Source organism: Carassius gibelio, chromosome B5 (assembly GCF_023724105.1).
Source record: "Carassius gibelio isolate Cgi1373 ecotype wild population from Czech Republic chromosome B5, carGib1.2-hapl.c, whole genome shotgun sequence".
Classification (NCBI taxonomy): Eukaryota; Metazoa; Chordata; class Actinopteri; order Cypriniformes; family Cyprinidae; genus Carassius; species Carassius gibelio.
Window position 1 is genome coordinate 24,127,596 of NC_068400.1, and position 24,883 is coordinate 24,152,478.

The 24,883-nt window shown below is 36.2% G+C and overlaps 1 protein-coding gene across 2 annotated transcripts; it reads left to right on the forward strand.

The window, feature by feature from the left end:
• Positions 1 to 3,944: 3,944 nt before the first annotated feature.
• olfm1a (olfactomedin 1a) lies at positions 3,945 to 22,547 on the forward strand. Of its 2 annotated transcripts, none has more exons than XM_052557737.1 (6): positions 3,945 to 4,486; positions 10,540 to 10,689; positions 10,820 to 10,975; positions 13,075 to 13,294; positions 18,182 to 18,288; positions 20,171 to 22,547. In XM_052557737.1, exons 1-6 carry the CDS (start codon positions 4,421 to 4,423, stop codon positions 20,843 to 20,845), a joined length of 1,374 nt encoding a protein of 457 aa, XP_052413697.1. In that variant the 5' UTR covers positions 3,945 to 4,420; the 3' UTR covers positions 20,846 to 22,547. The 2 variants fall into 2 exon arrangements, with proteins under 2 accessions (XP_052413697.1, XP_052413696.1); XM_052557736.1 differs by lacking the exon at positions 3,945 to 4,486 and adding an exon at positions 8,241 to 8,856.
• Positions 22,548 to 24,883: the final 2,336 nt, after the last annotated feature.

A 24,883-nucleotide genomic window follows, 5' to 3' on the forward strand; every position in this document is an offset into this window, starting at 1 on the left:
ACCTGTTATTATTGAGGCCTGGAAATGGTTAGCTTCGACTGTCTTTTTTCCCTCTTTCTCTCCACGCATCAGACTGTTGAAAGATGTCTGTGATGTCTGTTTCTTCCATTTTCCCTGTTTGCTACGGTATAACCAGTATTTGCATTATCTTTTTAATGCTTGAAAACAATTCAAAATCATAATCACAAAAAAAACAAAAACTTTTAGATGGAAGCATGAGAGGATGAGACCATTTCCCTGTCACAATACTACAAACAGAACAGCTAGTCATTGTGTGCTGTTATTGATACTGGGATTTGTACAGCACACAAAGGAACCAAAGATGTCTTAACTTATCAGTTCAAGTCTGCTTTACTTTGAAGACATCACACTGTCATGGTATCTGTTCCAAGTAGCAGACTTTTAACCCTCTGGATGTTTACTCGGAGACCTTATGCATTACCAAGCTATCACAGCCACTTCTGGCCTCATACAGTCATGTAGAAGAATGAAAAATGTGCCCATCTGAATCAAAAATTGCCACCACAAAAAAACGGAGGCACATTATACTCATATCCTTTGTGTTTTAGATCCTACATCAAAGACTTGACTGGTCCTTCTGCATCCTATTGAAATTGTTTCAGAGAGGGTTTGTCCTTTAATGAAACTATTAAAGAGTTTTTATCTTGCTCTTGGTGCCACTGAATACTGGTAAAAGCTGAGGACTGAATGCTGCTGATTAGGATAAGTGAGATAATAAGATCTTCTTTTGATGCATGTGACAGAGAGATTTTAATTCACACTTCCATTTTTGAACAATCTCTTCGGGTTCCAGTCGTTTGGCTATTGTTATGGAAAACTAAGTGCTCTATTTTATGTCACTATTTAAAGACTTACCAAAATCATCATCAGATACCACTGCATCCGTGAGAAACTTGACCAAAGGTTGTTCAGTCAGGCCGTCTTTGACAAGGTAACATATAAAGCACTCGCAAAAATGACAAGAATCAAGCAACCGAGAAAAATAAATCTTTAATTGTTGAATACAGCTCTTGCGCAAACTGAGATCAATTCACCGAGATGTTAAATGATGAGCATGGCACGGTGAAAAGACACGGGGAATTGATGTGTGCGAAAGCAGCATGACCTGAAATTCTGTAAATGTAAGAGGCTGAAGTTGAATCTCACTCCTCTAGAGGAATCAATCAGTGTCCAATCTGAAAATGAACGAATCTTCCACCGAGTCCACACATTCATTTCCCCTTAATTCTACTTTCCCTTTCACACAAACACGTTTGAAGACTTTTGAGTGTTCGCGTATGGTTTTATAAAAATCTCTTCGAAAAGAAAAGAAAGATTGTGGCGGCAGATGCGAAGGTATTGAAAAGAAACAAAAGCACGTTGTGTATTTTACACTAGTCTCAAAATCGAAAAGAGAAAGAGACTGAAAAGTGGGACATCTCCCCAAGCTTGTCTCAAAACCTCTCAAGGGCTTTGTTTTGCCTAAGCAGGGAGCCTAGTTATGCATTCATTTATAAGCCTGCTTCAAGTATTTGCAGTGAAAAACAAACTATTTGCTAGAGACACTGATATAAGTCCCTGTTGTGAGGGCACATTTATCTTATTGGATAAATTTGGTGTCTACTATTAGAGTGATATTAAGAATTTATATCCACAAATAAAACTGTGCTCTTATCCTTATGCTAACAAGCTCAATTCGATGCAGGCTGTAGGCTTCCCTAGAGTCTCCTGCATCATGGACTGTCTTATACTGACAGGCAATGGTTTGTGAAGCTGTGTGTCAGAAATGATAGTGAGCAGCCCTGGAGCACCTCAGCCTAACCCTTCACAAAACACACGTCCTATATATCACTATTCACACTACCTGCTGAAAACTGAATCACAAATGGCAAACTAAGGATTCATGGACCTGAGAGTCCACCTCCACAGCTACAATGTTCAAGTCAAGCTATGCAGTATTTTCTGAAGTGGTTTAGGTCTTTCAACGTGTGTAGCAAGATAAAAGAAATCTCCAGGCTGGAGTGTTCTTTTCTGCGCTGTAGTAAACTAGAAGGCTAACGTCAATACTGTGTAACCCTGGATTCACACATCTATCCATCCGTCTAGTCGTGTGGTTCTCAACCTTTTTGACTCCAAGGCCGCAACAATATTCTGTTGCCCAGTCATTAAATATTAAAGATGAAGATTTTTAAAAATGCTGTTTTTACAGTTTGACTCAATAAAATATTTTAGAGCTTGACATAATAAAACATTTTTAAAATTAGGTTGGTGGGAATGTTATTTTAATTTTTGTCTTTAAAAGCCAATAACCTGTAATAAAATAATTTAGTGGGACTTAGCCCCTAGTTGAAAACCACTGGTCTAGTTGGTGGTAGTTTATACTCTGTTTGCTTGCTTGTTTGTTTGTTTTTGCATCTTTTAATCAAAATATAATATATACCAATGATATGCAAAAATGAGTCTGCGATCCCTAAGGAGTTTAATGAAGTACCACAGGAGTTCTGCTAATTATTATTTGATCACAAAGTAACTTTTGTCATGAAAAAGTTAAACAAACAATAGTACAATATTAAGTTAACTTTAGCTTTAATTATTAAAATGCAGCAGTTTTATGTAATATCTAACCTGCTCTCTGCTCTCACTCATCTCCATATACACTATGTGGTTCCTTGGCATGAAAAAAAGACTCCTGAATTATCCTGTTAATTTATTTACTCATTATTTACATATGTAAATGTAAAAAGTAGTCTTCAAACAAAGACTGTTTGCACATTCTGTTTGTTGTAGTACTGCAACAGCAGGTGTTAATTTGACCTTTAATACAAGGAGTTTACTTTAGACTGTTGTGCTTCTTAAGGCCACCGTGGTGATGACATTTAGCCTATTGCTCTTTTGGGTGAGTCAATTACTGTCAGTAAATGAGAAACCTTAACGATGGCATTTAAGGTTGTTCGTATTGATTAAATGAGGATGTTGAAACTTTAATATCTCAAATTTGTTCGGTACAGGATGGTTTGGGCTAAAAATGGCATTTATATTAGTATTTTTATTCATTAGCTACTTACACATACACATTATGTATAATTTAAACATAATAAATGATAAATATACCACCAAAAGTTTGCAATAGTTAATATATACAGTATAATATATTATAATAAATAAATGCAGGCTTGATGAGCACAAGAAACTTCTTTCAAAAACATTAAATATAGCAATGTTTCCAAACTTTTGGTCTATACTGTATATATTTTTCCTGTTTTCAAAGGAGTCTCTTATGCTCACCAAGGCTGCATTTATTTGATACAAATACAGTAACAATAGTAGCATAGTGGATTTTCAAGAGCCATAATGTCAGTTTGCTGGTGCTCATCTATTAATACCACTTCTTATTATTAATGAATAAAAATTCATTTAAAACTCATTAATGAATAAAAATTTCAAAAGAACAGTATCTTACTTAAAATAGTAATATTTTGTAATATTATGAATGTATGTATAAATGTAGCCTAATATATAAATATATATAGGCTATACACACACACACACATATATATAATTTTGATATAAAAATATATTCAAAATATAGGTACATAAAGATATATAAAGATATATATAAAATCTTCTTATGATGTGAATTTACATAATTTAACGTTTTATAAAACCATAATATATTACGTTATAAATAGCCTAAAAATTATATTTTGTATAAAAAAATAAACATTTTGTATAAAATATATTTTAACTTAGTTCTGATTGTTCTAAATGACAAATGAGTATTTAAAAACGTGTCCACTTTAATTGTTTTTCAAATTATTAGTGGTACCCAAGGAGGACGGAGTCTCCATGGCAACCTCGTCACTCCTTTTTTATTATCCTTATAGTGAAGTCCTGGCACTTGTGCTGTGAACTGTGCTGTTTGCCGCGCGCCGAGAGAGCTCGTGTCCAGCAGTGATCGCAGTTTATAGCGCGCTCTCGACTCCAGCTCGTCTCGCACTGCTCAGGACCCCCTCTAAGGTTTTTAAATTTCCCACTCCAGTACGTGTCACATCCGGTTCAGCACCGCTGCTTGGCCCCGCTTCTCAAATTTCCTGCCCACACCTACTCTCTCGTATTAACCAGCCAAGTTTGTCTAGTGATGAAGTAATATTTTCGCCGCTTTCCTGCTCATCCCCACATTCGCGGTCGGAACGCCGGTCCAGCAGCACAGAGGACGAGGAGGCGTCGAGAAGCTGACATGAGATAAATATGCAAAGAGGCGGCTCCGCAAACCATTCCAGTCTCATTTTTTCTATTATTTTGGCGCTGAATTAAATATATACGTACATTCAAGAGGAGCGTCTGATAGAGAGCCGGACAGCAGCACCGAAAGCAGCTCTGCATGTGATATCCTCGGATCAGGTGGCATCGGCGGCAGAAGATGCAGCCCGCGAGCAAGCTCCTGAGTCTCACCCTCCTGGTACTGATGGGCACTGAACTCACCCAAGTAGGTTTATAAACGCCATTTTCAGCGCACATCTCAGGCTAATTAGGCAGATATGCTCCAAATAAGCCGGGTTGGTGTATTATCATAAAGGCAGATTAATCTATTGGGCAGCAGAGATCGGGACGGACTAATATGATTAAACCTGAATAGAAGAAAAATCACAGCGGGGATTCTCTTTTCTAGAGCTTTATCCCACATGGCTAGGTTTTTTTTTTTTAAATAGTAACTTCTATGCAGGATATAGGCTTAATTGTAGGTGATTATGAATGTCTTTACAGAGTAATAGTTGACAGTTTTAGTATTTGAAGATAAACGCATCTAGCAGTGAAAACTCTGATGGTGTGTGTGAGACCGATCACTATCATTTTATCATTTGTATGATTATTCCTATTGAAGATAAAACACTCCAGGGCTTGTGGAGTGTATTCTCACTATCAACACACTGTGATTGTCTCTGACACTCTACAATCTCACTTTGAAGGCAAACATAGCAGGTAAATTGCTTTCTCCACACTCCACATTGATGCCTGCTCTTCAGTAACTAGTTTTTCTTTATGCCTTGGCATTAAATCCCTGTTGGTGAACAGCTATACTGAATGGACGAGGTCATTAGTCTTAATGTACAGACAATTAATGTCAAAATTAAATTAATTTAGCCTCTTTTCTATATTTGTGCATTGTTTTGTGCAAGAACAAGACTTGATTAAATATATTTGTTCTTTGTCTTTCTTGGGGCATTTTATTTGACCTTAATACTACAAGTTTTGAAACAGGTTAAATGTTGTAATTCATTATATACTGTAATTGTGAATTATTGGATGATTCATATAACAAAATTAGTAATCTGAAACTAGGTGCCCTGTGCCATAATTTGTAATCTGTCACAAATTATGAACCACTGAAAAGAAAGAGAGAGAGAGAGAGAAAGAGAGAGATCCTGTCTGATTTAATAAAAAATCAGGTTTACACAAAAATATATATTGTTTCCCCCTATATTATGTTTATGGCATTATACGCACTTCATATTATAGCATGCTAATAATATCATAAATTATACATTATTTTAGACAGCATCTTTAATCAATTTTCAGTAGTAGTTTCACATTCCGTTTTATAAAATTAATTTAAAATGTTCATAATTCTGACTAGGCTGCACAGGAAGAAAACTTCTCATGTTTAAATCAGTGATTAATCAGATATTTCTCTTCATACGTTAGTGCGGGCGAAAACAAGTGTTGCTTACCAAAATTAAAAAGAAGAAGAGAAGAAGAAGAAAACAAGGACAGAAAATGAAGAAGAGAACAAGGATGTAGATTAAATCTGTTTAAGAGTTGAGTCTGTCTGTGAGTGCAAATTTATCATTAGTTAATTCAGAACGTGTCTGTGGTGTATTTGTGCATAATAAACAAATATATATATAGGGTATATATAGGGTTTGATTGGAACTTTTGTCCAGGAGAAAAATGCTAAACTGAGAAGGAAACCTGTACTGCCCTCTGTTGGCTAAATAATACCACGGCATGCTGAGATATAACGTGTCATTGTTCAGCTATCATATTCAAAATCCCCTGTTCCGAAGTGACTCATAATAAATAGCACTCATAAAGCACTCAGTTTTAGGCTGTGCATAAGTGAGTTATCTTTTTAATCAAACATCTGTTGATATTTCAGAGTTTAATGAAATGCTCAGAGAGCATTAACAATCATAGCTACTTCACAGAACATAAATAATGGTGGCCTACTGTGCCCTGCACGCGGTAGAGAGCCTGTAGATGGCTGCACAATAGCCGCATTTCCACTGTCGGGCCAGTGCGAGCCAGGGCTTAAAGCGGGCCGGGCGGGGCTCATAGCCCCGGGCCAGTAGCACGAGGCCAGAATAGCGCAGGGTTTCCACAGAGGAGCTTGAAGCACCGCTGCACGTCACTAAAACACGCCCTTTACACGCCTCTCAGAACAACGTCATGCAACCTCATTATTTCACCAACAAAGAGAAGTTATCAGAAAACTAAGAAATAAGCCACTGGAACATGTGCGATCACAAAACAAACATAATAAAAGCGGCCGTTTGTTTGCATGCTTTGTTATATATTAAAATTCAAAAGCATCGATGTTTTAACTATAGAATTGATTTAATTTATCAGGACTCAAAATTAATCTAAATACACTTATTACTATTTTATTTATTTATTTATTTTTAACGCTTATGAAAATAGCCTGCTTATTCAGTCGAGTCTATTTCTGTTTATTAGCCACAGTAGCCGTCACATTTAGAATTAATGACAATATCTCTATTATTATAAAAACTCCCGAACAAAAAACATTATTAGGCCATATTCTTTTATGATAGGCAACGTGAGAAAAACTCTCGAGACGAGGCTTGTGACAGATAATATAAGTTACTTAATAAATACAGGACTGTGATAGAGAATAAGAAGCTGACGTCTGATTTCTTCAAGCGGTCATATTTTACCATGTTTACTATGGTAATGTGTTTAGCGTGCATATCTTTTTCATGGCTTATAAATATTTCTGCCTTGTATGGTGATTCTAATCCACATTGGATCAAGTTATTTCAAACACTCTCTGCTGACTGAAAGAGAGTTTTGAGCTCAACTTATTTAAAAAAGTGTTTAATGCTGGTGTTAAAGCTGTTATCTTTCTGAAATGATCCGCAGTGCAGTCTCGCTATTTTTATAAAAGCTCCCGAACAAAAATCATTACTAGGCTATATTTTGATGATATGCAACGTGAAGCTAAACTCTTGAAACGAGACGACAGATAAAATGTTACTTAAAAAAATACACAATTGTGATAGAGAATAAGAAGCTGACGTCTGATTTCTCCAAGCAGTCATATTTAACATCTTTACTGTGTAACGTTAATGTTTAGCGTGCATAGTCTTTTACATCGCTTATAAATATTTCTGCCTTGTTTAGTGATTATAATCCACATCGGATCAAGTTATTTCAAACACTTGCTGCTAACTAAGAGTGAGTTTTGAGCTCAACTTATTTTAAAAGTCTTTAATGCTGCTGTTAAAGCTGTTATCTTTCTGAAATGATCCGCGCTGACGCTCTCCAGACGCTGAGAAACTCCGCCTTTGTTCATAACCCCTCCTCTAGCCCCAGCTGGCCCGCTTTGGCCCAAGGTTTTCGTCGGGCCAAAAAACCTGGCCGTTGGCCCCGAGGAAGCCCCGGCGAGGCACGATCAAGCCCCGGAAGTGACTGTGGAAACGCGACTGGCCCTGGCACGCACTAGCACGCCCGGTCCTAGCTCGATAGTGGAAACACGGCTATTTACACCGATGAGCCACGCAGCGCGCGAATTATTCAATGGCCACTTCTTTACAGAGGAACCTTAGCAAGTAGATCATTTCCGTCTCGCGTAACGCAAAGTGCAAAAATTGTATCGTCTCCAGTCTCCCAGCACCTTTAACCGTCCGCCTAAAGCGAAAGATATGTTTTGCTGATGCCCCCAATAGCCTGCTTTTTGAGTCATTCAACATAAACCATTTACATTAATAAAGTAGACTAATGTTTTAAAAAAAAATTAATCTTCAAAAAATCGATACTGAACTGTAGGCTAGTAATGCGCTACAGTGAACTGTCCAATGTGATGTGTTCAGTGTTCGCAATCGCCTCTGTTTTTTTTTTTTTTTTTTTTTGGCACATTCTGAAAAATGTTTTTTTTTTTTTTTTTTTTTTTTTTTTTTTAAGGTTTATGACTTCGCTTAATGTTTTAAAGGCAATTTAAGAGCAATTATGTTACAATTGTATATTAAAACCTGGTTTAACTATTGCTGTCAGCGTGGGTATTGTGAGAGTAACGAAAAAAAAAAAACTTGGTAACTTAAGTGTTTAGTGGTTTAGTATAACCGTGCGTCAAGCGCCTGGAGGAGGTTTGTGATATTTCTGAATATTTCACCAGTCTCGCGGGTGGGCGGAGGCATGGAACCAATGAGATGAGATGGTCTGCTGAAGCTCCGTCATTATTATTCGCCTGAAGAGAGACGACCGAACAGCGCTCTTCTCAGAAACCGAGAGAGCTCGAGTAATTATAAAGTTCAATCAGTATACAGGATAGCGCGAGTAGAAATGCCCGAGATGAATTCATTTACACTGGGTGCTTTACAGAAGCACATCACCTCTGTCAGCAGCGCAGGTTACAGTTTTCTCCTGGAATGTGTATAATGAAGGTTACTGGGAAAGAGGAGAGCAGAGATGTCGGTGCCTTTGCTGAAAATTGGAGTAGTGCTCAGCACGATGGCGATGATCACCAACTGGATGTCGCAAACCTTGCCCTCTTTAGTAGGTCTGAATAATACCAAATTAAGCGTGGCACCTCCGGGAGTGCCGGACCGGAGCACTGGCGTGAGTTTCTTTATTCTCTTTGTTCATGAGCTGTGAAAAACGCTGAATTTTTTATACCTTATAAATTATACTATTCAAATAATGTAGCTTAGAAAATTAAAAAAATATATATTTTGTTAAGCACAGCAGCTTATTCTAAAATCATCAATTCTGACTCTGGAATATAGACTAGGCTAGACATTTTTTTTACAATGTAGCTACCATGTTAATATAATGTTCTTTAAAATGTTCAGTTACGTTTGGGTTACATAGTATTATTTTAAATACTTCGGAGTACCTTGTAATATCATGGTATTTAAATATGATAATTATTTAGGCTACTGACTGAGGTCCCATTACAGTTAACATCAGAGGCAGTGAAACTGTTTAAGTGTTGCCTGACATGTCTTTTTTTTTTCTTTTTTTTTTCTTTGGTGGAATAAAAAGAAAGAAAAAAAGTAAGACCTCAATTATTCATTGGGACTACACGACTTTAAGTGGACCTATTCCTCTTTGAGGTCGCTGCATGATTCATGTAGTGTAGCAACAGAAAAGATGGCAAATAATATAAACTCATTTTTGGACATTGAACTTTTGCAAAGGAAGCCAAAAATTCATTATCAGTGTTTCTTGTTTTAGACATCCTGTTTTTATCAGAAGGTGTTTGTTTATGGGACGAGGTACTAGGAACCAGCAGGTTGGGCTCGAGCAGTGACAGCGTGTGAATTCATTTTAATAGCGTCCAAAAAGATGCAGAATTTCCAATGGGCAAAAACCTTTGTCTTCTCAGGTTCAATCGGTGCAATCAGGTAAAAATGTGTCTCAGCGGGGGGAGTATTGACTGTGAGTGTGCTTCTTAAGTATTTTTATTTTTGATTAGTCACCTGCTGTCTTGCAAATCCTGTGTTGCAATCTATACTAATTAATCAGTTGTTTGTGAGCAAGGGAATTGTACCTTTTTTTTTTCCTTTTCTTTTTTTCTAATGAAATATATGCCTCCACTATTTTGGTATTTTGATAAGCTCTGTCCTCAAAGAGTACAAACATTAGATTGTATTATAATCTGAATTCAGCATTACAATGGCAGCAGATTTGCAAAGATGTTCCTTCGGTTTAATAAAAAGTGCTTTCTATCCGCACTGGTTATGAATATGGATTATTCATTAGATTACTCAGGATTAGGACAAGACATACGGAAACGCTCACTCTTCCAGATGGCTCTTTTATGTTAAGCCACTGGGTCATAAAATCCCCTTCGAGAAATGACCGTTTCACATCAAAGCACCAACTATGAAAATCCTTAAAAAACGGTGTTTTTGTCAGTATATATTGACCACTAATAAACTGCTCTGCTCCTTAAGGACAATGAGAAACAAAATGTGGGAAAGGGAAATAAAATAATATTAACAGAGATTAAGCAGAGTTCACAAAAGCAACATTTCATTAACCACAGGCTTCCAAATGATAAACAATATCCAAAAATTTAAGAGTATTGCAATGTAGAACTTACACTGACATGACAGTTTCCATCAGCTGGCCAGAAACTCTATCACTCTGACCCTTGTGTGGGGTTCAGGTAATTAACCTTCCCAAAGACTGCAGATGAAGAAAGAAGGAAACTGTTACAAAGCTGTTTCCCATAAAGCACATCCCAGTCAGTCACTGACTTGTAGTTTTTTCCTCTTGGTTTTGTCCTTTGCCCAGGTGCTGCCTGCTAACCCAGAGGACTCGTGGCAGGTGTACAGCTCAGCTCAAGACAGCGAGGGCAGGTGTGTGTGTACTGTTGTGGCTCCTCAGCAGACCATGTGTTCACGGGATGCCAGGACCAAACAACTGAGACAGCTCCTGGAAAAAGTAACCTTTGAAACTAATCCTCACAAAGACCTTCTGACAGAATACACAGCTCACTGAATGCCTTTCAAAGTTCTGTTCACCCAGCACACGGCCTATTCTTCTCCTCAAATGTTCTCTTGTTCTCTCTCAGGTCCAGAATATGACTCAGTCCATCCAGAATCTTGACCAGAGGACCCAGAAAGACCTGCAGTATGTGCAAAGAATGGAGGTGCAGTTGAGAGGCCTGGAATCCAAGTTCAAACAGGTGGAGGAAAGCCACAAGCAGAATATCGCCAAGCAATACAAGGTGCGTACAAATGCATGTGCTCATCCAGATCAGTGTGGTTGTTCCGCTATCAGTGTCATTTTTCATTTGTTCATTTCATACAGTGTGCCTCATTTACCAAAATGTTAACTCTCCTATTTAATTCAGCTCCCAAAACTGGCCTGTAACATTACATTACCAATCAATCTGGGGAAACAGCATATTAATTTTGTGTACATTTTCAAGCCAAGTGAGCTCAGTATATTTGTTACAAATGATTTTGTCCTCCTGAGTTGACGCCACAGGCATTTCCCCCACAAGAAGTGAATTACAAAATCTGATTCATTTTGGCGACATAGCATCGTTTCCATCATAGCTATTGTTAGCTGTCTGACATCAATTGCATCTGCATGCTAATGAGGCCGTTGCTAGTTTTCTAAATGGAGGCGCAGTGATTTTGTTGCACGTTGCAATTTGTAGTGTGTGTATCGAGCTCCCAAAGTGGCATAGATTTTGTAAGATCAGTCTAGCACAGTCTCTTCAAAGTCTTTTCAACAAAATAGCTTATTGAACATTTTGTTCTAGTCGAACTGAATGTTATGGTAAAGAACGTGGCACCTCTTGTTCATTTCCCAAGTAAGAAAACTACTCAAAACATTTTATGGCTTGACCTTTAAACATTTATTACATGAAGGCAGCGAATATTTAGATGCAATCGCTGCAAAGGTCATCTTATACACCATCATATGATCTTTATACCCACATGGGAGTCCGTATGGTGCAAGTTTTCATAAGTTCATGTATACACAGAGCATATAAAAACATGGCCTTTCAGCAGAAGTAACAATATACAGAGTTTGATAAAAGGATTCTTTGTGTGGACAAGGATGATTTTGCACTTATTGATCCTAGTAACAAAAGTAACAAAATATTTCTATTTCAATAAATGTTTTTGTTTTTGTTTTTTTTTACTCTGTATTCATTAAAAAAATGTCCCCACGGCTTCCACAGCTGCAGTATTTTCAACACTAAAAATAAAAATAAATGTTTGAGAATCAAATCAGTCTATTAGAATGATTTCATATTAGGATGATTTCTCAAATGACATTAAAGACTAAAAGAAAATTATTTTAAATTGTAATAATAATTGTAATTCATTCCCTCATATTAGCAAATTGTGGCCATGTTGTACTAGTTTAATTAAATCAAAATGAGGGAACAAATAAGTAAATTGTGGCAGCAATTTAACAACAATAAGAGAACGGGATAGTGCAATGAGGGAACAAATTCTTAATGGTGGGCCATGGTGAATATATTTTTGTCTGCACGCCATGTCGCACAAAAAAGATTTCTTTCAAAAATATAAAAAAACACCTTACTGTACCTAAACTTTTAAACGGGAGCATATAGTTTTAATAACCTGCTATTAGTATGTTCTTTATTCATCTATGTCCAGATTTATGTGCAGAAACCATCACGATTATTTGTTTTTGTGTGTTCATACTGTAGCTCATCCTATCAATTTTTTTTTTTAAATGTTGCTTAATTTCTGTACAAACAGCTGTATCTGTCAAAATGTGTGTGTTAGAAAGGCTAGCGAGTTAGTTATTCAACCAAATTTCATTTTCTTGCTTGCAGGGCTAACTTTATGAATTAAATCAAAGCTGCAGAGACTGAAGAACAAGTTCAATCCCATTGTAATCCTCAACTGGTCAACTGATTGCATCATTCAGTTTATTTTAAATACAACCTTGAATTCTGTTCACAGTCTTTTTGTGCATGCCACTATTGCAGCCTTCCCTGAGTAGATTTTCTTATGTTATGACATCTTCATGTCAATAATTCAGATTTGTTTATGCACATTTGGATATACTGAAACAAGGGAAACTATTGTTGTATGTGAAGCATGTAACCCTCGACACCTTGCATTTTAAAAATTGAAAAATAAAGAGAGTTTTTTCAAATTTTTGCTGGTGTACTGAGAACTTGTTTTATGCCATGTTGAACTCTACATCTATTTGCTAAACACACTCAGAAATGATAATAGAGTAGGCAGAGAGGGCAAGTATAGGGCAAGACAGGTGTTTGGACGCAATCGTTGCACGCATGCCTACTGAACCAAGCCTATTTTAACCTTTCAGGCCATAAAAGCGAAAATGGAGGAACTTAGGCCAATGATACCAGTGTTGGAGGAATACAAGGCCGATGCAAAATTGGTTATGCAGTTTAAAGAGGAGGTCAAGAATCTGACATCAGTGCTAAGTGAACTGCAGGAGGAGATCGGGGCCTTTGACTACGAGGAGCTTCACAACAGGGTGTCTAATCTTGAGGAGAGGCTTCGTGCATGCATGCAAAAATTAGGTAGGATGAGTTTGAGCACAAACACAAACAACCATCATATTTCATTTCAAATTATATTATATACAGCGTGCACAAGAAAACACACTTTACTATGCAAGAAAATGATAAAAAAAGTTTTTGACTCACAAAAAAAGTTGGAGTTGCTTTTACTCAGTTATATTAGGGGATTTAAGACTGCACAAATAAAGGCACAATTCACTTTTTTTAATTGAAATAATTAACCCAAAAATAAAAAAAATTAATTCATATACCCTCAGGCCACTATATGGTAGACGGTTTTATTTCTTCATTAAATTTTGCATCACATCACTTGCTCACCAAAAGATCCTCTACAGTGAATGGGTGCCGTCAGAAGGAGAGTCCAAACAACTGATCAAAAACAAGTAATCATTTATTATCTTGTGAAGCGACCAGCTGCATATTTGTAAGAAACAGACCCTTCATTCAGGTGTTTACACTTTAAAACGTTGCTTCTGGCCAAAATATGAGTCTGTAATCCATAACAATGTTTGAATTAAAAAATGTCTTAATGAACAATTTGTTTATTAAAAACACACAGCTTTTGACTTAAGAAGACATTAATTGATGGGCAGGAGTCATGTGAATTATTCTGAAGTTTATTAGCTTTTTGGACTCTCATTATGACAACACCCATTCACTGCAGAGGATCCATTGTGAGCAAGTGATGTGATGCTAAATTTCTCCAAATCTGTTCCAAAGAAGAAACTGTCTGAATTCATTTTAGTACATTTTACATATGTTCCCAGCACATTTAAAATAGCTAACAAAGTGTGGCCTCAGTGTTTATTGAAAATGGAAATTCAAGGATGCTTCGCATTACACACATTAGTCCTGACTCAGTGAATGATGATTGAACAAAACACAAAACACTGTAATTTATTGTGCTGCTTGGACGCATTAGCATGCTGAATTTAAACAACATAACACATCCCTGTCATTTTCCCAGTTTGAAATGCTGTATCTCAGCATAGCTTATCTGAAACAGACAGTAGCATCAGATTCAGATGTTGCCTTATTCTGAAGTGAGGAATGGATCTCGTATGGATGTTAGACACAGGCAAGACTAATGAGAAGCTGCCGTGCTGTTCTCTCTTCCAACAAATGCCTTTGGGTCCACCTGAGCCATGGCATGAATTCATAGCAACTTTACAGGTTAATTAAATAACAATATCAAAATTCAATATGACAAGACACAGCGTCTGACACATCTCTGATTTACGAACAAATCCTCAGTTGAATGAAGATCGTACGATTTTATCCAAAAGCAAAATGTACATGTTCACAGACATTTTAATAACCATTCATACACTGGAATGTAGGTCAGAAGCTCTGCGTAACAATAGAGAATTGCTCTTGCTTCTTTGTGGAGCATTTATTTTAGATTCGAATAACAGATTTAGTACACATGCATAATGTAAATGCAGCCTTACTTTGATTGATTAAAGGAGGATACCATGCTGGGTTTTGTTGCTTAACAATAAATACCAAAAAAGAAAAGAGCTGCAGTTTTAAGTTTTCCACTGAGCCAAAAGCTACATGCAGTGATAAAGAGAGACATCTAAATACGATCATGGATTGAAAAATCTATTGAAAGATTACTGCTCTCAGTACAGTAATCTCCTGGCAGCATGAATTTTCTAATACTGCATTTCGCAAGGGACTTAAATCATTGGATGGGAGAAAAAAAAACTGTATAAACAACGTGGACTTCATTCATTGTTAATATTACATTCATAGTTAATTGGGTTTTGAAGGAAGCCTGAACCAATTATTTTGTGATTGTTGCCCATAACGTTTCAAGCTGTTTTAGCGGTATCAGTTTTTGTCCAGTTATTCTATAATTACTATGCCTGCAATGTATATGAGTCCATATTTCATTTAAAGGCTTCATGTAAAATTTGCTCTTTAACTAAGTAATGTATCACAGGACTATTTTCAAAAGGTGGTGAAAATGCAGTAAGCAGTTATACACTTTCCATTATATTATGTTACATTACGTTACGTTACGTTATATTTCATCGCATTACACCGAGGTTCAAAAGTGGGGGTTTGGTATACGTTTTTATTTTGTTTATGAAAGAATTCTCTTATGTTCCCCAAGGCTGCATTTATTTGATTAAATACAGCAAACCAGTTATACTGTGAAATATTATAACAATGTTTTATGTTTGAATATATTTTAGAATGTTAATCCTAAAAATGATTTATTCCTGTAAAGGCAAAACTACATTTTTAGCAGCCATTACTCCAGGCTTCAGTGTCATATAATCATTCAGAATTCATATTAATAGACTTTTAATATGCCAAATGCTCAAGTTACATTTCTTCTTGTTATCAATGTTGAAAACAGTTGTTCTGTGTAATATTTTTGTGAAAACCCTTATACATTTCCAAGATTCTCGGAGGAATAAGAAGTTCAAAATACAGTATTTATTTGATTTAAGCCATTTAAAAGTCTTTGCTCTCACTTCGGATCAATTTAATGCATCCTTACTGCATCAAAGTATTTGCATGAATATCTTTAAGCAAACAACAACAATTTCTGACCTCAAACTTTTTGAACAACTGCGTATTTACATACATCCATGTACAATCATCGATTTAAAAAGTCAACAACCGTTTACAGTTCTATTTATTTTCCTGGAAATGAGCATATGTTAAAGTTAAAAATCACTAAGTCAAAGGAAAGAGTTGCTCATGCATTAATAGAAGTACTGGGTTTCTGCTAAGCTTCTCTAACAGATTATTCCATTACAGTAGCACAGTAGATTTAGCAAAATAAAAGATGGGATGGGTTGGCAACATTTAATGCCATGACATTATGTAAATATTTGAGAAAATTACATAAAGCAGCAGCAGTCACACATTGACGATGTATGGCTGTGAACTCAAGTGTTGCTTGCTGTATATTTCAGCGTAATTACATCAACAGTCAGTGTCAGGCTCTATAGATCCTAGCCTTCAATCCACTGTATGTTCAGCTGTACTACTGCTTTGCAATCTCCACTATGTTATCACCTAAATACACAAATAAAACTGCAATTTATCGCCTGTGACAGACTATTCAGCTAACATTTGGCCATAGGGTCTGGTGTAAAGACCGACCACCTGTGCTGAGGCAATGATCAGGCTGGTAATTATGTGAATATTATGTACCATAGAATATCTTTGAATGTAGGTTTTGTCTAAAGAAGTATGTCTGGAACGGAGAATTGGGTGAATAAATTGCAACTCATTCAATCCCAAAAGGATTATGGAATTCCACAGGTCAATATTAGCAGATTATGAGTAATCATTTATAGAGAGGTCAGTCTGTTCAAGGGCTTTGCAGTGACTTTAATGTAGAGTAAATCATTTGACAGCAGTACTTTTATGCCAAAGCTTCTGAAAATAGATATAGTTTAGTGATTTGTAATTTGAAATACGAGTACAAAATAAAATAAATATGTGACATGGATAGTCAGCTGTTCATGATCACAAAATAACTCCGATGTAAAGCAGAAAAAGTTCTTATAGGAATCTGAAAGGGTTTATTTTGTGACAATGCCTGACTGACTCACTAAATAAATGAATACACGAACATGAAATATTGATTTCAGTTTTTTATCATGTGAGAAGAAAGAGTGCGCAGAGTGAAACGAGAGACTTAAAACCAGCATGGAGACTGGCTGCCAGGGACAACTCTCAGATATACAGTTATACAGAATTCTGTGATTGACCAATCAGAGTCAAGGATTCTGGAGAGCCGTGTAATGACACCAGATAGCCAGGTCAGTGAAATACAAAACAGTTCTTTCTCCAGAACTGGCTCTGTTGTGGTCTTACATAAACCAGCACGGTGATCGCATTTCAGTGCCAAGAACAGAATATTGGGAAAATATCATGGGAAACAGAGGAGTATCTATAAATGTACATTTCGTTTAAAAGCAGTTGCTTTGCCCCAGTGGACTACCAATACCACACAGCCGGAGAAAGAAAGAGAAAGAGAAACCGCATCAGTTCTCCGAAAGACATAAAGTGACAGAAAAAGAGAGAAAATCCGGATCAGAAAGAAGTATAAATGAGAGAAGAACACACTTCCTTGTGTATGAGGACTCTTACAACACTGCAGACGTCTACACAAGTTATGCTCCAGTGCGTCTGTCTGACACTGTGTCAAAACAGAGAGTATGAGAGGTTCACTGATGCCTGCAAACTTCTGCTCGAGTGCCTAACACAAGCCCGAATATGACACGAACTCCAACGCCTCCCCTATCCACCTCAAACCCATACTAGCGCAAAACATTGAAGTTTAACAGCATATCACTCACTCATAGGAAAGCAAACGAGCAGAAATGACAATGATCTTCATTTACTCACCCTCACATCATTACAAATCCATATTACTTTTTTTTTCAAAAGAGATGTCAGACTGCTCTTTTCTATGCAATGAAAGTGAATGGTCACCAGCTAGACTACTGAAAGTACAGCATTCAGTATTTAAACAGGCACACTGTATTACTAAACAATTATCAGACACATGAGAACAAATGACGTTTGGTATTTTGATGCTAAACCTGGTGTGATAAATCTCAAAGTGCACCACAATATCATGAGTGAATAACCTTTTTGTTGTTCTTTTTTACAAGAAGTTATTATATGGCTCGAGGAGACTTTAGGTTGACTTTAGGTTGATTTTATTGTACTTGACAGCCCCTGGTCACCATTCACTTTCATTTTATGGAAAACAACAGCATAACATTCTTCGAAATAACTCTTTTTAGGTTTTATGGAATAAGAAAGTCGAGCATGAGGGTGAGTAAATGATGAAAAATGATTACAATAAAATGTTGATTTTTACTTGTTCCCATGTTTTACTGTTATCAGCTTGTGGGAAGCTGACAGGGATAAGTGATGCTATAACCATGAAAACATCTGGATCAAGATATGGATCCTGGATGACTGATCCGCTTGCCCCTGACGGTGATACGCGGGTGAGTTCATTAAATCTTTACTGTCTTAACTGAATTCCTCTGGATGTTTTGTGTAAAAGAAAAACAGCTATAATCACTTCACACCCCTCGTTTTAATCTCAACTGGTTTAGATTGTTTTTTCTTTTTAACTAAAGTGTCTTTGACTTCGTCTTATCAGCACTCTTTTTGTCCCTGCAGTATATTTTCTTGTAAACATGCCAAGAGCGTGGTTTATTAAATTACGGGCAGACATTAAGATGCAAATGATAGGTGTAAATCTTGCAAGATGGCAGCAAAGTCATTCCCAGTAAAAGCTGAATGATGTCTGTTAATTCCTGCGCCAGCATTTCCAACATAAAAATTGTTTGTACAGTATATTACTGTTGGTTTCATATCTTTGTTTTCAGACATTCTTTAGTATTCTGAGCTAAAAAGCAAAATCTTGTACGACTGTTTTATTTCCCTGCCTTTGTACAAGCTTTTCTGTCTTTCTCCAATTTCTTGAACAAATCTAACACATCCATCTTGGTTAGATGTCAGTAGTGAGTAAGTTGCTTGACAACTAATCCATGATCCCATCATATATTAATGCAGCAGCTTCAAAGAGGATGGCTGAAGGTGAAGCGATGGAGTTTTTAGCTCCTTTGAGGTGGATCGATACAGTAGAAAAGCCCAGAAACAGAAAGGCATCTGGCCTACAGATCTGTCTGAGCCTTAAATGATTGATGAGGGGTCAGAGAGTTGCCCTTGCCTGAAGCCTCTGATAGCCTTAGTATTTATTTTAACAGTGAAAATACACTTAAAAGGTTAAGACATTTGTTTGACAGACATGTTTGTTTTAAGAATTGGATCTTAGGAAGTCAGTTCAGAGCAGGGATAGGATAATAGGCAAGTAATGAGCAAATCGAATACATCAGTCCCAAATACTCTGTAATGCTGACCTTGACTTTGAAAGAATCAATGCCATAAAAGAGCATCCACCATAAGAAAAAAAAAAAATCATGTGTCAAGTGAATGTCATGTGATGTAACCTTCCAGTAAAACTAATAACATAATTTCCTTTTACTGAATACATGTTTGCACACATGTAATTATAAAACAAAACTATAATTTTAAATATATTTGAATATACTTTACAAGCTGAAATGTTTGTAAACAAATAAACTGAATTATTAATGCATAAATTTAATATAATTTATGAAGATTCACAACACATGACAATTAACAACCAGAACTAACTGTGCCTCATCATAAAAAGGTAAAATTATCATATATTTCAATAAGATTATGATCTTGCCACCATTGGTTTTTGGTTTGCTTTGTTTGTTTTTTTGTTTTTGTTTTTTTTTCATACCACTTAAGACTTCAGAAGACATTTATTTGGTGGAAAGAAGTTTTTAAAATTAAAAAAGGTGAAGCAGTTTAATAATTTTGTTCTACAAAATAATAATGAAAAACTATTCTTAATCTTAACTATTCTCTTCTTAATAAGGTATTACTTAAGAATTTAATTCTTGTATCTTTTTTCTTTCTTTTTTTCTTCATGATCATGACAGTTGTATTACTCTGAATATTTTATTTTATTTTATTTTTTTATTGAATGCCCCCCAAAATATTTTGAAATATATTTTTTGGTGAAAAACAACAACAAAAAACAACAACAACTAAGACCATTTTCGGTAGCACTTTATTTTACAGTCCTGTCCCACAAGTGCATACTACATTGTTAATAACTAGGTACTAATCATCACCCTACCCTTAACGCTTGTGAACCTGCCATAACCTTAAACCAGTGTAGTTACCTTATATTACCATGTGTTTTCTTAGGTAAGTACATGTAAGTGCAAATACTGTCAAATAAAGTGTATAAACCCTGATGTCCATACATTTTTTCATAACCAGGTGTGGTACATGGACGGTTACCACAACAACCGCTTTGTCCGGGAATACAAGTCAATGGTCGACTTCATGTATTCGGACAACTTCACCTCACACCGGCTTCCTCACCCCTGGTCGGGCACAGGACAGGTGGTCTACAATGGCTCCATCTACTTCAATAAGTTCCAAAGTAACACCATCATCAAATTCGACTTCAAGACAGCCACCATCAGCAGGTCCGGTCAGCTGGACTACGCCGGCTTCAACAACCGTTACCACTATTCCTGGGGCGGTCACTCCGACATTGACCTCATGGTGGACGAAGGTGGGCTTTGGGCCATCTATGCCACCAATCAAAACGCAGGGAACATTGTCATCAGCAAGATCAACCCACTGACCCTGCAGGTCATCAAAAGCTACACCACCAACCACCCAAAGAGGAGCGCTGGTGAGGCCTTCATGATCTGTGGGACACTTTATGTCACCAACGGATACTCAGGAGGGACAAAAGTCTACTATGCTTTCCATACCAACTCCTCTACTTACGAGTATATCGACATCCCCTTACAGAACAAGTATTCCCATATCTCCATGCTGGATTATAACCCTAGGGACAGAGCTCTTTACGCATGGAACAATGGACACCAGGTGCTGTATAACGTCACCTTGTTCCACGTCATTCGCTCTGAGGAACTCTAAATGACATTCTTCATCCCTTTGAGACATACAGTAGCACTGATGAAGTTTATTACTGAAAAAAAGAGTAATGCCTGATGATTGTTCAATAAAATAAGACAAAAAAATGTATCAAAAGTAATAGTTAATGGAAACATAATGAACAGCTGCCAAAAGTCATTTTTCTTTTGTAAGCTTTCCTTAGATAATTGTAATTGAAATTTTCACTGCAAAAAAAAAAAAAAAAAAAAAAAAAAATATATATATATATATATATATATATATATATTAATTAGTATTTTTGTCTTATCCAATTAAAATATTGAAACATTCTTAAAGGGGACATTAGATGCAAAAATCACTTTTACATGGTGTTTGCATATAAATGTGTCTTAGCAGTGTAAAAATTCATCCATTCATTCCATTTTTAAACCGAAAAAAATCTGAACAGTTTTGTTGTTGTTGATGGTAATGTGCCACAGAATAAAAAAATAAATAAATAAAAAAACAGAAGAGAGGGGCGGGGTGAGCAGTAGCTCATTATCATTTAAAGAGACACACACTGAAAGGGGTCGCTGTGAATAGAGCTGTTTTTAAGAAGGTAAAGGGTCTTGTTTTACATCATCTTTGAGGATTTCTAACCAAAGTATGTAACAGACATTTCATACAGAGCCTAAAAGTCATACCAACTTGTGCAAAATGGGCATCTAATGTCCCCTTCAAAACAAGATCAATTTACTTGAGAAGGAAAATTGCGTAAAATAATGTTGTTAAGCAATAATGGTTCTTCTAAAATGCTTAGATTTATTCTTAAAACACAACACACATACACACACACATATATATATATATATATATATAACATTATGTATTTTTCAATATACATGTTATATGTTGAAATAAATACATAATATACTTAATTAATGAAATACTATATATTATTTGAAAGCAAACCCAATTTCACTTCAAGTAAATTTATGTTGTTTTATGTTTAGGTTTCTTTAGATATTTTAACTGCAAAACAAAAACAGTGATTAATGAAAAGATTTTTTACTGTGTTCTTAGTACTTGTACAGCTTTATCAACATGAATTAGTTACACAGCAGAGGGCAAAGACATGTGACGCAAGAAAGATGTCATTTAGTTACCCAGTTATGTCCTTTGTATCGAGAGCAATCCAAACTATTTAACATCAACTAAAGAACCGGAGGCACTGACTGTTGGAGGCACTCTGTTAAAGAACTGCAGCGTGTTGTTGTGACTGTATATAATTTCTGATTTTCGCAAAGATTTGCATGATCATTTTTAGCACTACGAATCACGATTGTATTTATGTTTTATCGCAGTAATATGAACCTTGTGTGTGAAAAAGAGATTAGATTAGTGATGGGTTTGCTATTCTTCTTGCCATGTTTCATTTTTTGCTGTATCTTTTGTTTTGTTTTTTAATTTGTGTTTATAAAGTGACTTTAAATAGTAGGATGGATTGTAAGAAAAAGACGTCAAGAGTATATATATGTATAGATATAACTTGTCAGCAAAAAATAGGTATCAAAAGACAATGTGAAAAAATGTATTTACAAGGTATTATTCTTTGAGTGTATTTCAAGACAGATCCATGTGTCAGCTGATAGAAGAAATAGATGGCATCATCTAAAACTGTTACGCTTGCATCCGTGTTGTACTTGCAATGTGATTCATATCAATAAAGCCAGTCTTTATTTTACACTTCTTGCCTAAGGGAAATGAAATCATGTGCCATATGTGAATATCAAATTACAATATCCAAAAATATAGAGCTATATAAAAATTGAAAACAACAATCTCCTCATTTGTCTGCATAGAAAAAGATTTTGATAATGACCTGACTCCAGCTACCAAATCTTTCGGAGCCAAGGGAAATGTCAAATGGGATTGAACAGTCTAAAGGGGAAAATAGGAGCAGTCTAAAGGTAGATATCATTAGCAGCCTATATTCTTTCTCCATGGCAACGGGAGCAGAAAGTGATGACCTCATCTGTTTGGCTGCAGTGAAAGAGCTGATCCGGAAGCGGTGGGACACGCACTAAAGACAGAGCAACTCATTAGCCCTCAGCTCTTCTCTAAAAGCACTGTCAAATTGAATTGTCTGGTCTGTCTGCGCTCAGCAAATGCACATTTAATTCAAGCCACCGTGACAATGGCAAACTGCTATTCAGGGAAGGCATCAAGCGCTAAAGGTGCTTAGATTTAATGGCATTTCTTTATTCTTTTATCTCAAGGTAGCCATCAGATCAGCTAATCTAATTCCCCTCAACTAATCAGTGCCATGGAGCCACCACATAATTGAGCTTCTCTATGTGACGTTCTCATCGTGATGATAAAGAGTCATCTTCATTCTTTGTAATTGTTCATAATGTAATTATTTCACATTAAACGTCTAACGCATGCAGATGCAACAGACAAGGGATGGTTCACCCAAAAAATCTGTTTAATCATGTTGTGCAGTGTCATTTTGGGCTGAAAGATCTTCTTTTGTGTTCACAGAAGAAAGGACATCATATGTTATTATAGTAAATGATGACAGAATTGCAATTTTTGAGTGAACTCTTCCTTTAATACCATATTGAGCCATATCACAGTTTTTTTTTTACATGAACGCGTTTTGGCTGGGTAACATGGCCCTGTAAGCCCCTGCTGCAAGATGGCGTGACTGGCACCATCTGGCTGCAAAAAAATCATCTTTCTCCATTGAGGGCCATTCAAAATTTGCCATGCAGTACATTCTGATGAAGACTTTTGTGTATGCAACATTTCAGGTTTGAACCTGCAGTAGGAACCTTTTATTTCCACATAGATTCAATTTTTTATAGAAAGTTTTAGAATGTATTTTGTTTTGGGCTTTTTTTCTTGGGGTGGGGGGAGATGGGGTACTTTTGGAACATTTATTTTGTATGTTATGCTCTATCCATAGAGTATGCATGAATAAAGGGGTGGTTAATTACTTTTTTAATGTTAGTTAGTCTGTAATGTTGCTGTTTGAGCATAAACAATATCTGCAAAGTAATGAAGCTGAAAGTTCAATGCAAATGGAGATATCGTCTTTTAAAATTCGGGCAGTGTAATGCCTACAAAAATGGCTAGTAGGGACTACAATAAGTTACTTCCTGGGTTCCTGACACACAACACAACACACTGGGCTAGCTAACCAATCAGAGCCCATCATCTATTTCTGAGAGAGGGGCTTCATAAAATAAGAAAATGATCAACCCGTTTCTCAGAGAAGGGACAGAGCGGTGTGGAATAAAGGTAAAAAATGTGAAAAATAATAAGTTTTTTTTTTTTAAACGAAGCATTAACACATGTTAGACTGCACCCCATAAACACAGAGCCAACCCTTTAAAAAAAAATTTCCCACTTTCTTCAGACAGCCATGAAACTGCCATTGAATGAATAGGGAAAGCTAACTAATAGCTCTCTACAGATATTACAGGCCTCCTTGAACCTAACCAGCTCAGATTTAATTTAAAAAAAAAAAATTTTTTTGGGAAAGTTTTTGGGAAATTTTGGGAAAAAAATGGGAAAGTTTTTATTTAATTAAAAAAAGGTATCCTAAGGGAGTTTGAAGTTCAGAAATGCATAGAAATAACTGGCAGTATTGAAGATAGGTTTCTAGTTCAGCTCGTATTACAAGCACAAAAATAAGTGCACTTAATCTTAGACTTAATCCGATCATTTTTATCTTGTCTTCTTGGTGTGTTTGTCACCTCTTACCAGCATAAATGTGAACTGAATCGATTACATGCTATGACCTTTAGATTTCTACACTTGACCCTAGTATAACTTAATTAATGAGCACAGATGGTGGACAAGTGACCGTATCAACCACAGCAAGACATCCAGGCTTTTAACAGCTATCTATCTGGCTATTAGTTAACATTATACAGCCTACTGTAAGTGATGCCAGAATGTAAGTAAGTACATTTTATTTATAGCACATTTAAACACAGCATAGCTGACCAAAGTGCTGAACAGAGTATATGAAAAAATAATAAGAAATACAAATAAAAAAAGAATAAAACA

Coding starts and splice junctions, on each gene's coding strand:
- olfm1a (XM_052557736.1), top strand. CDS start 8,707: ATGTCGGTGCCTTTGCTGAAAATTGGAGTAGTGCTCAGCACGATGGCG. Junction 10,690..10,819: donor TGAGACAGCTCCTGGAAAAA/GTAACCTTTGAA, acceptor GTTCTCTCTCAG/GTCCAGAATATGACTCAGTC. Junction 13,295..18,181: donor TGCATGCATGCAAAAATTAG/GTAGGATGAGTT, acceptor TACTGTTATCAG/CTTGTGGGAAGCTGACAGGG.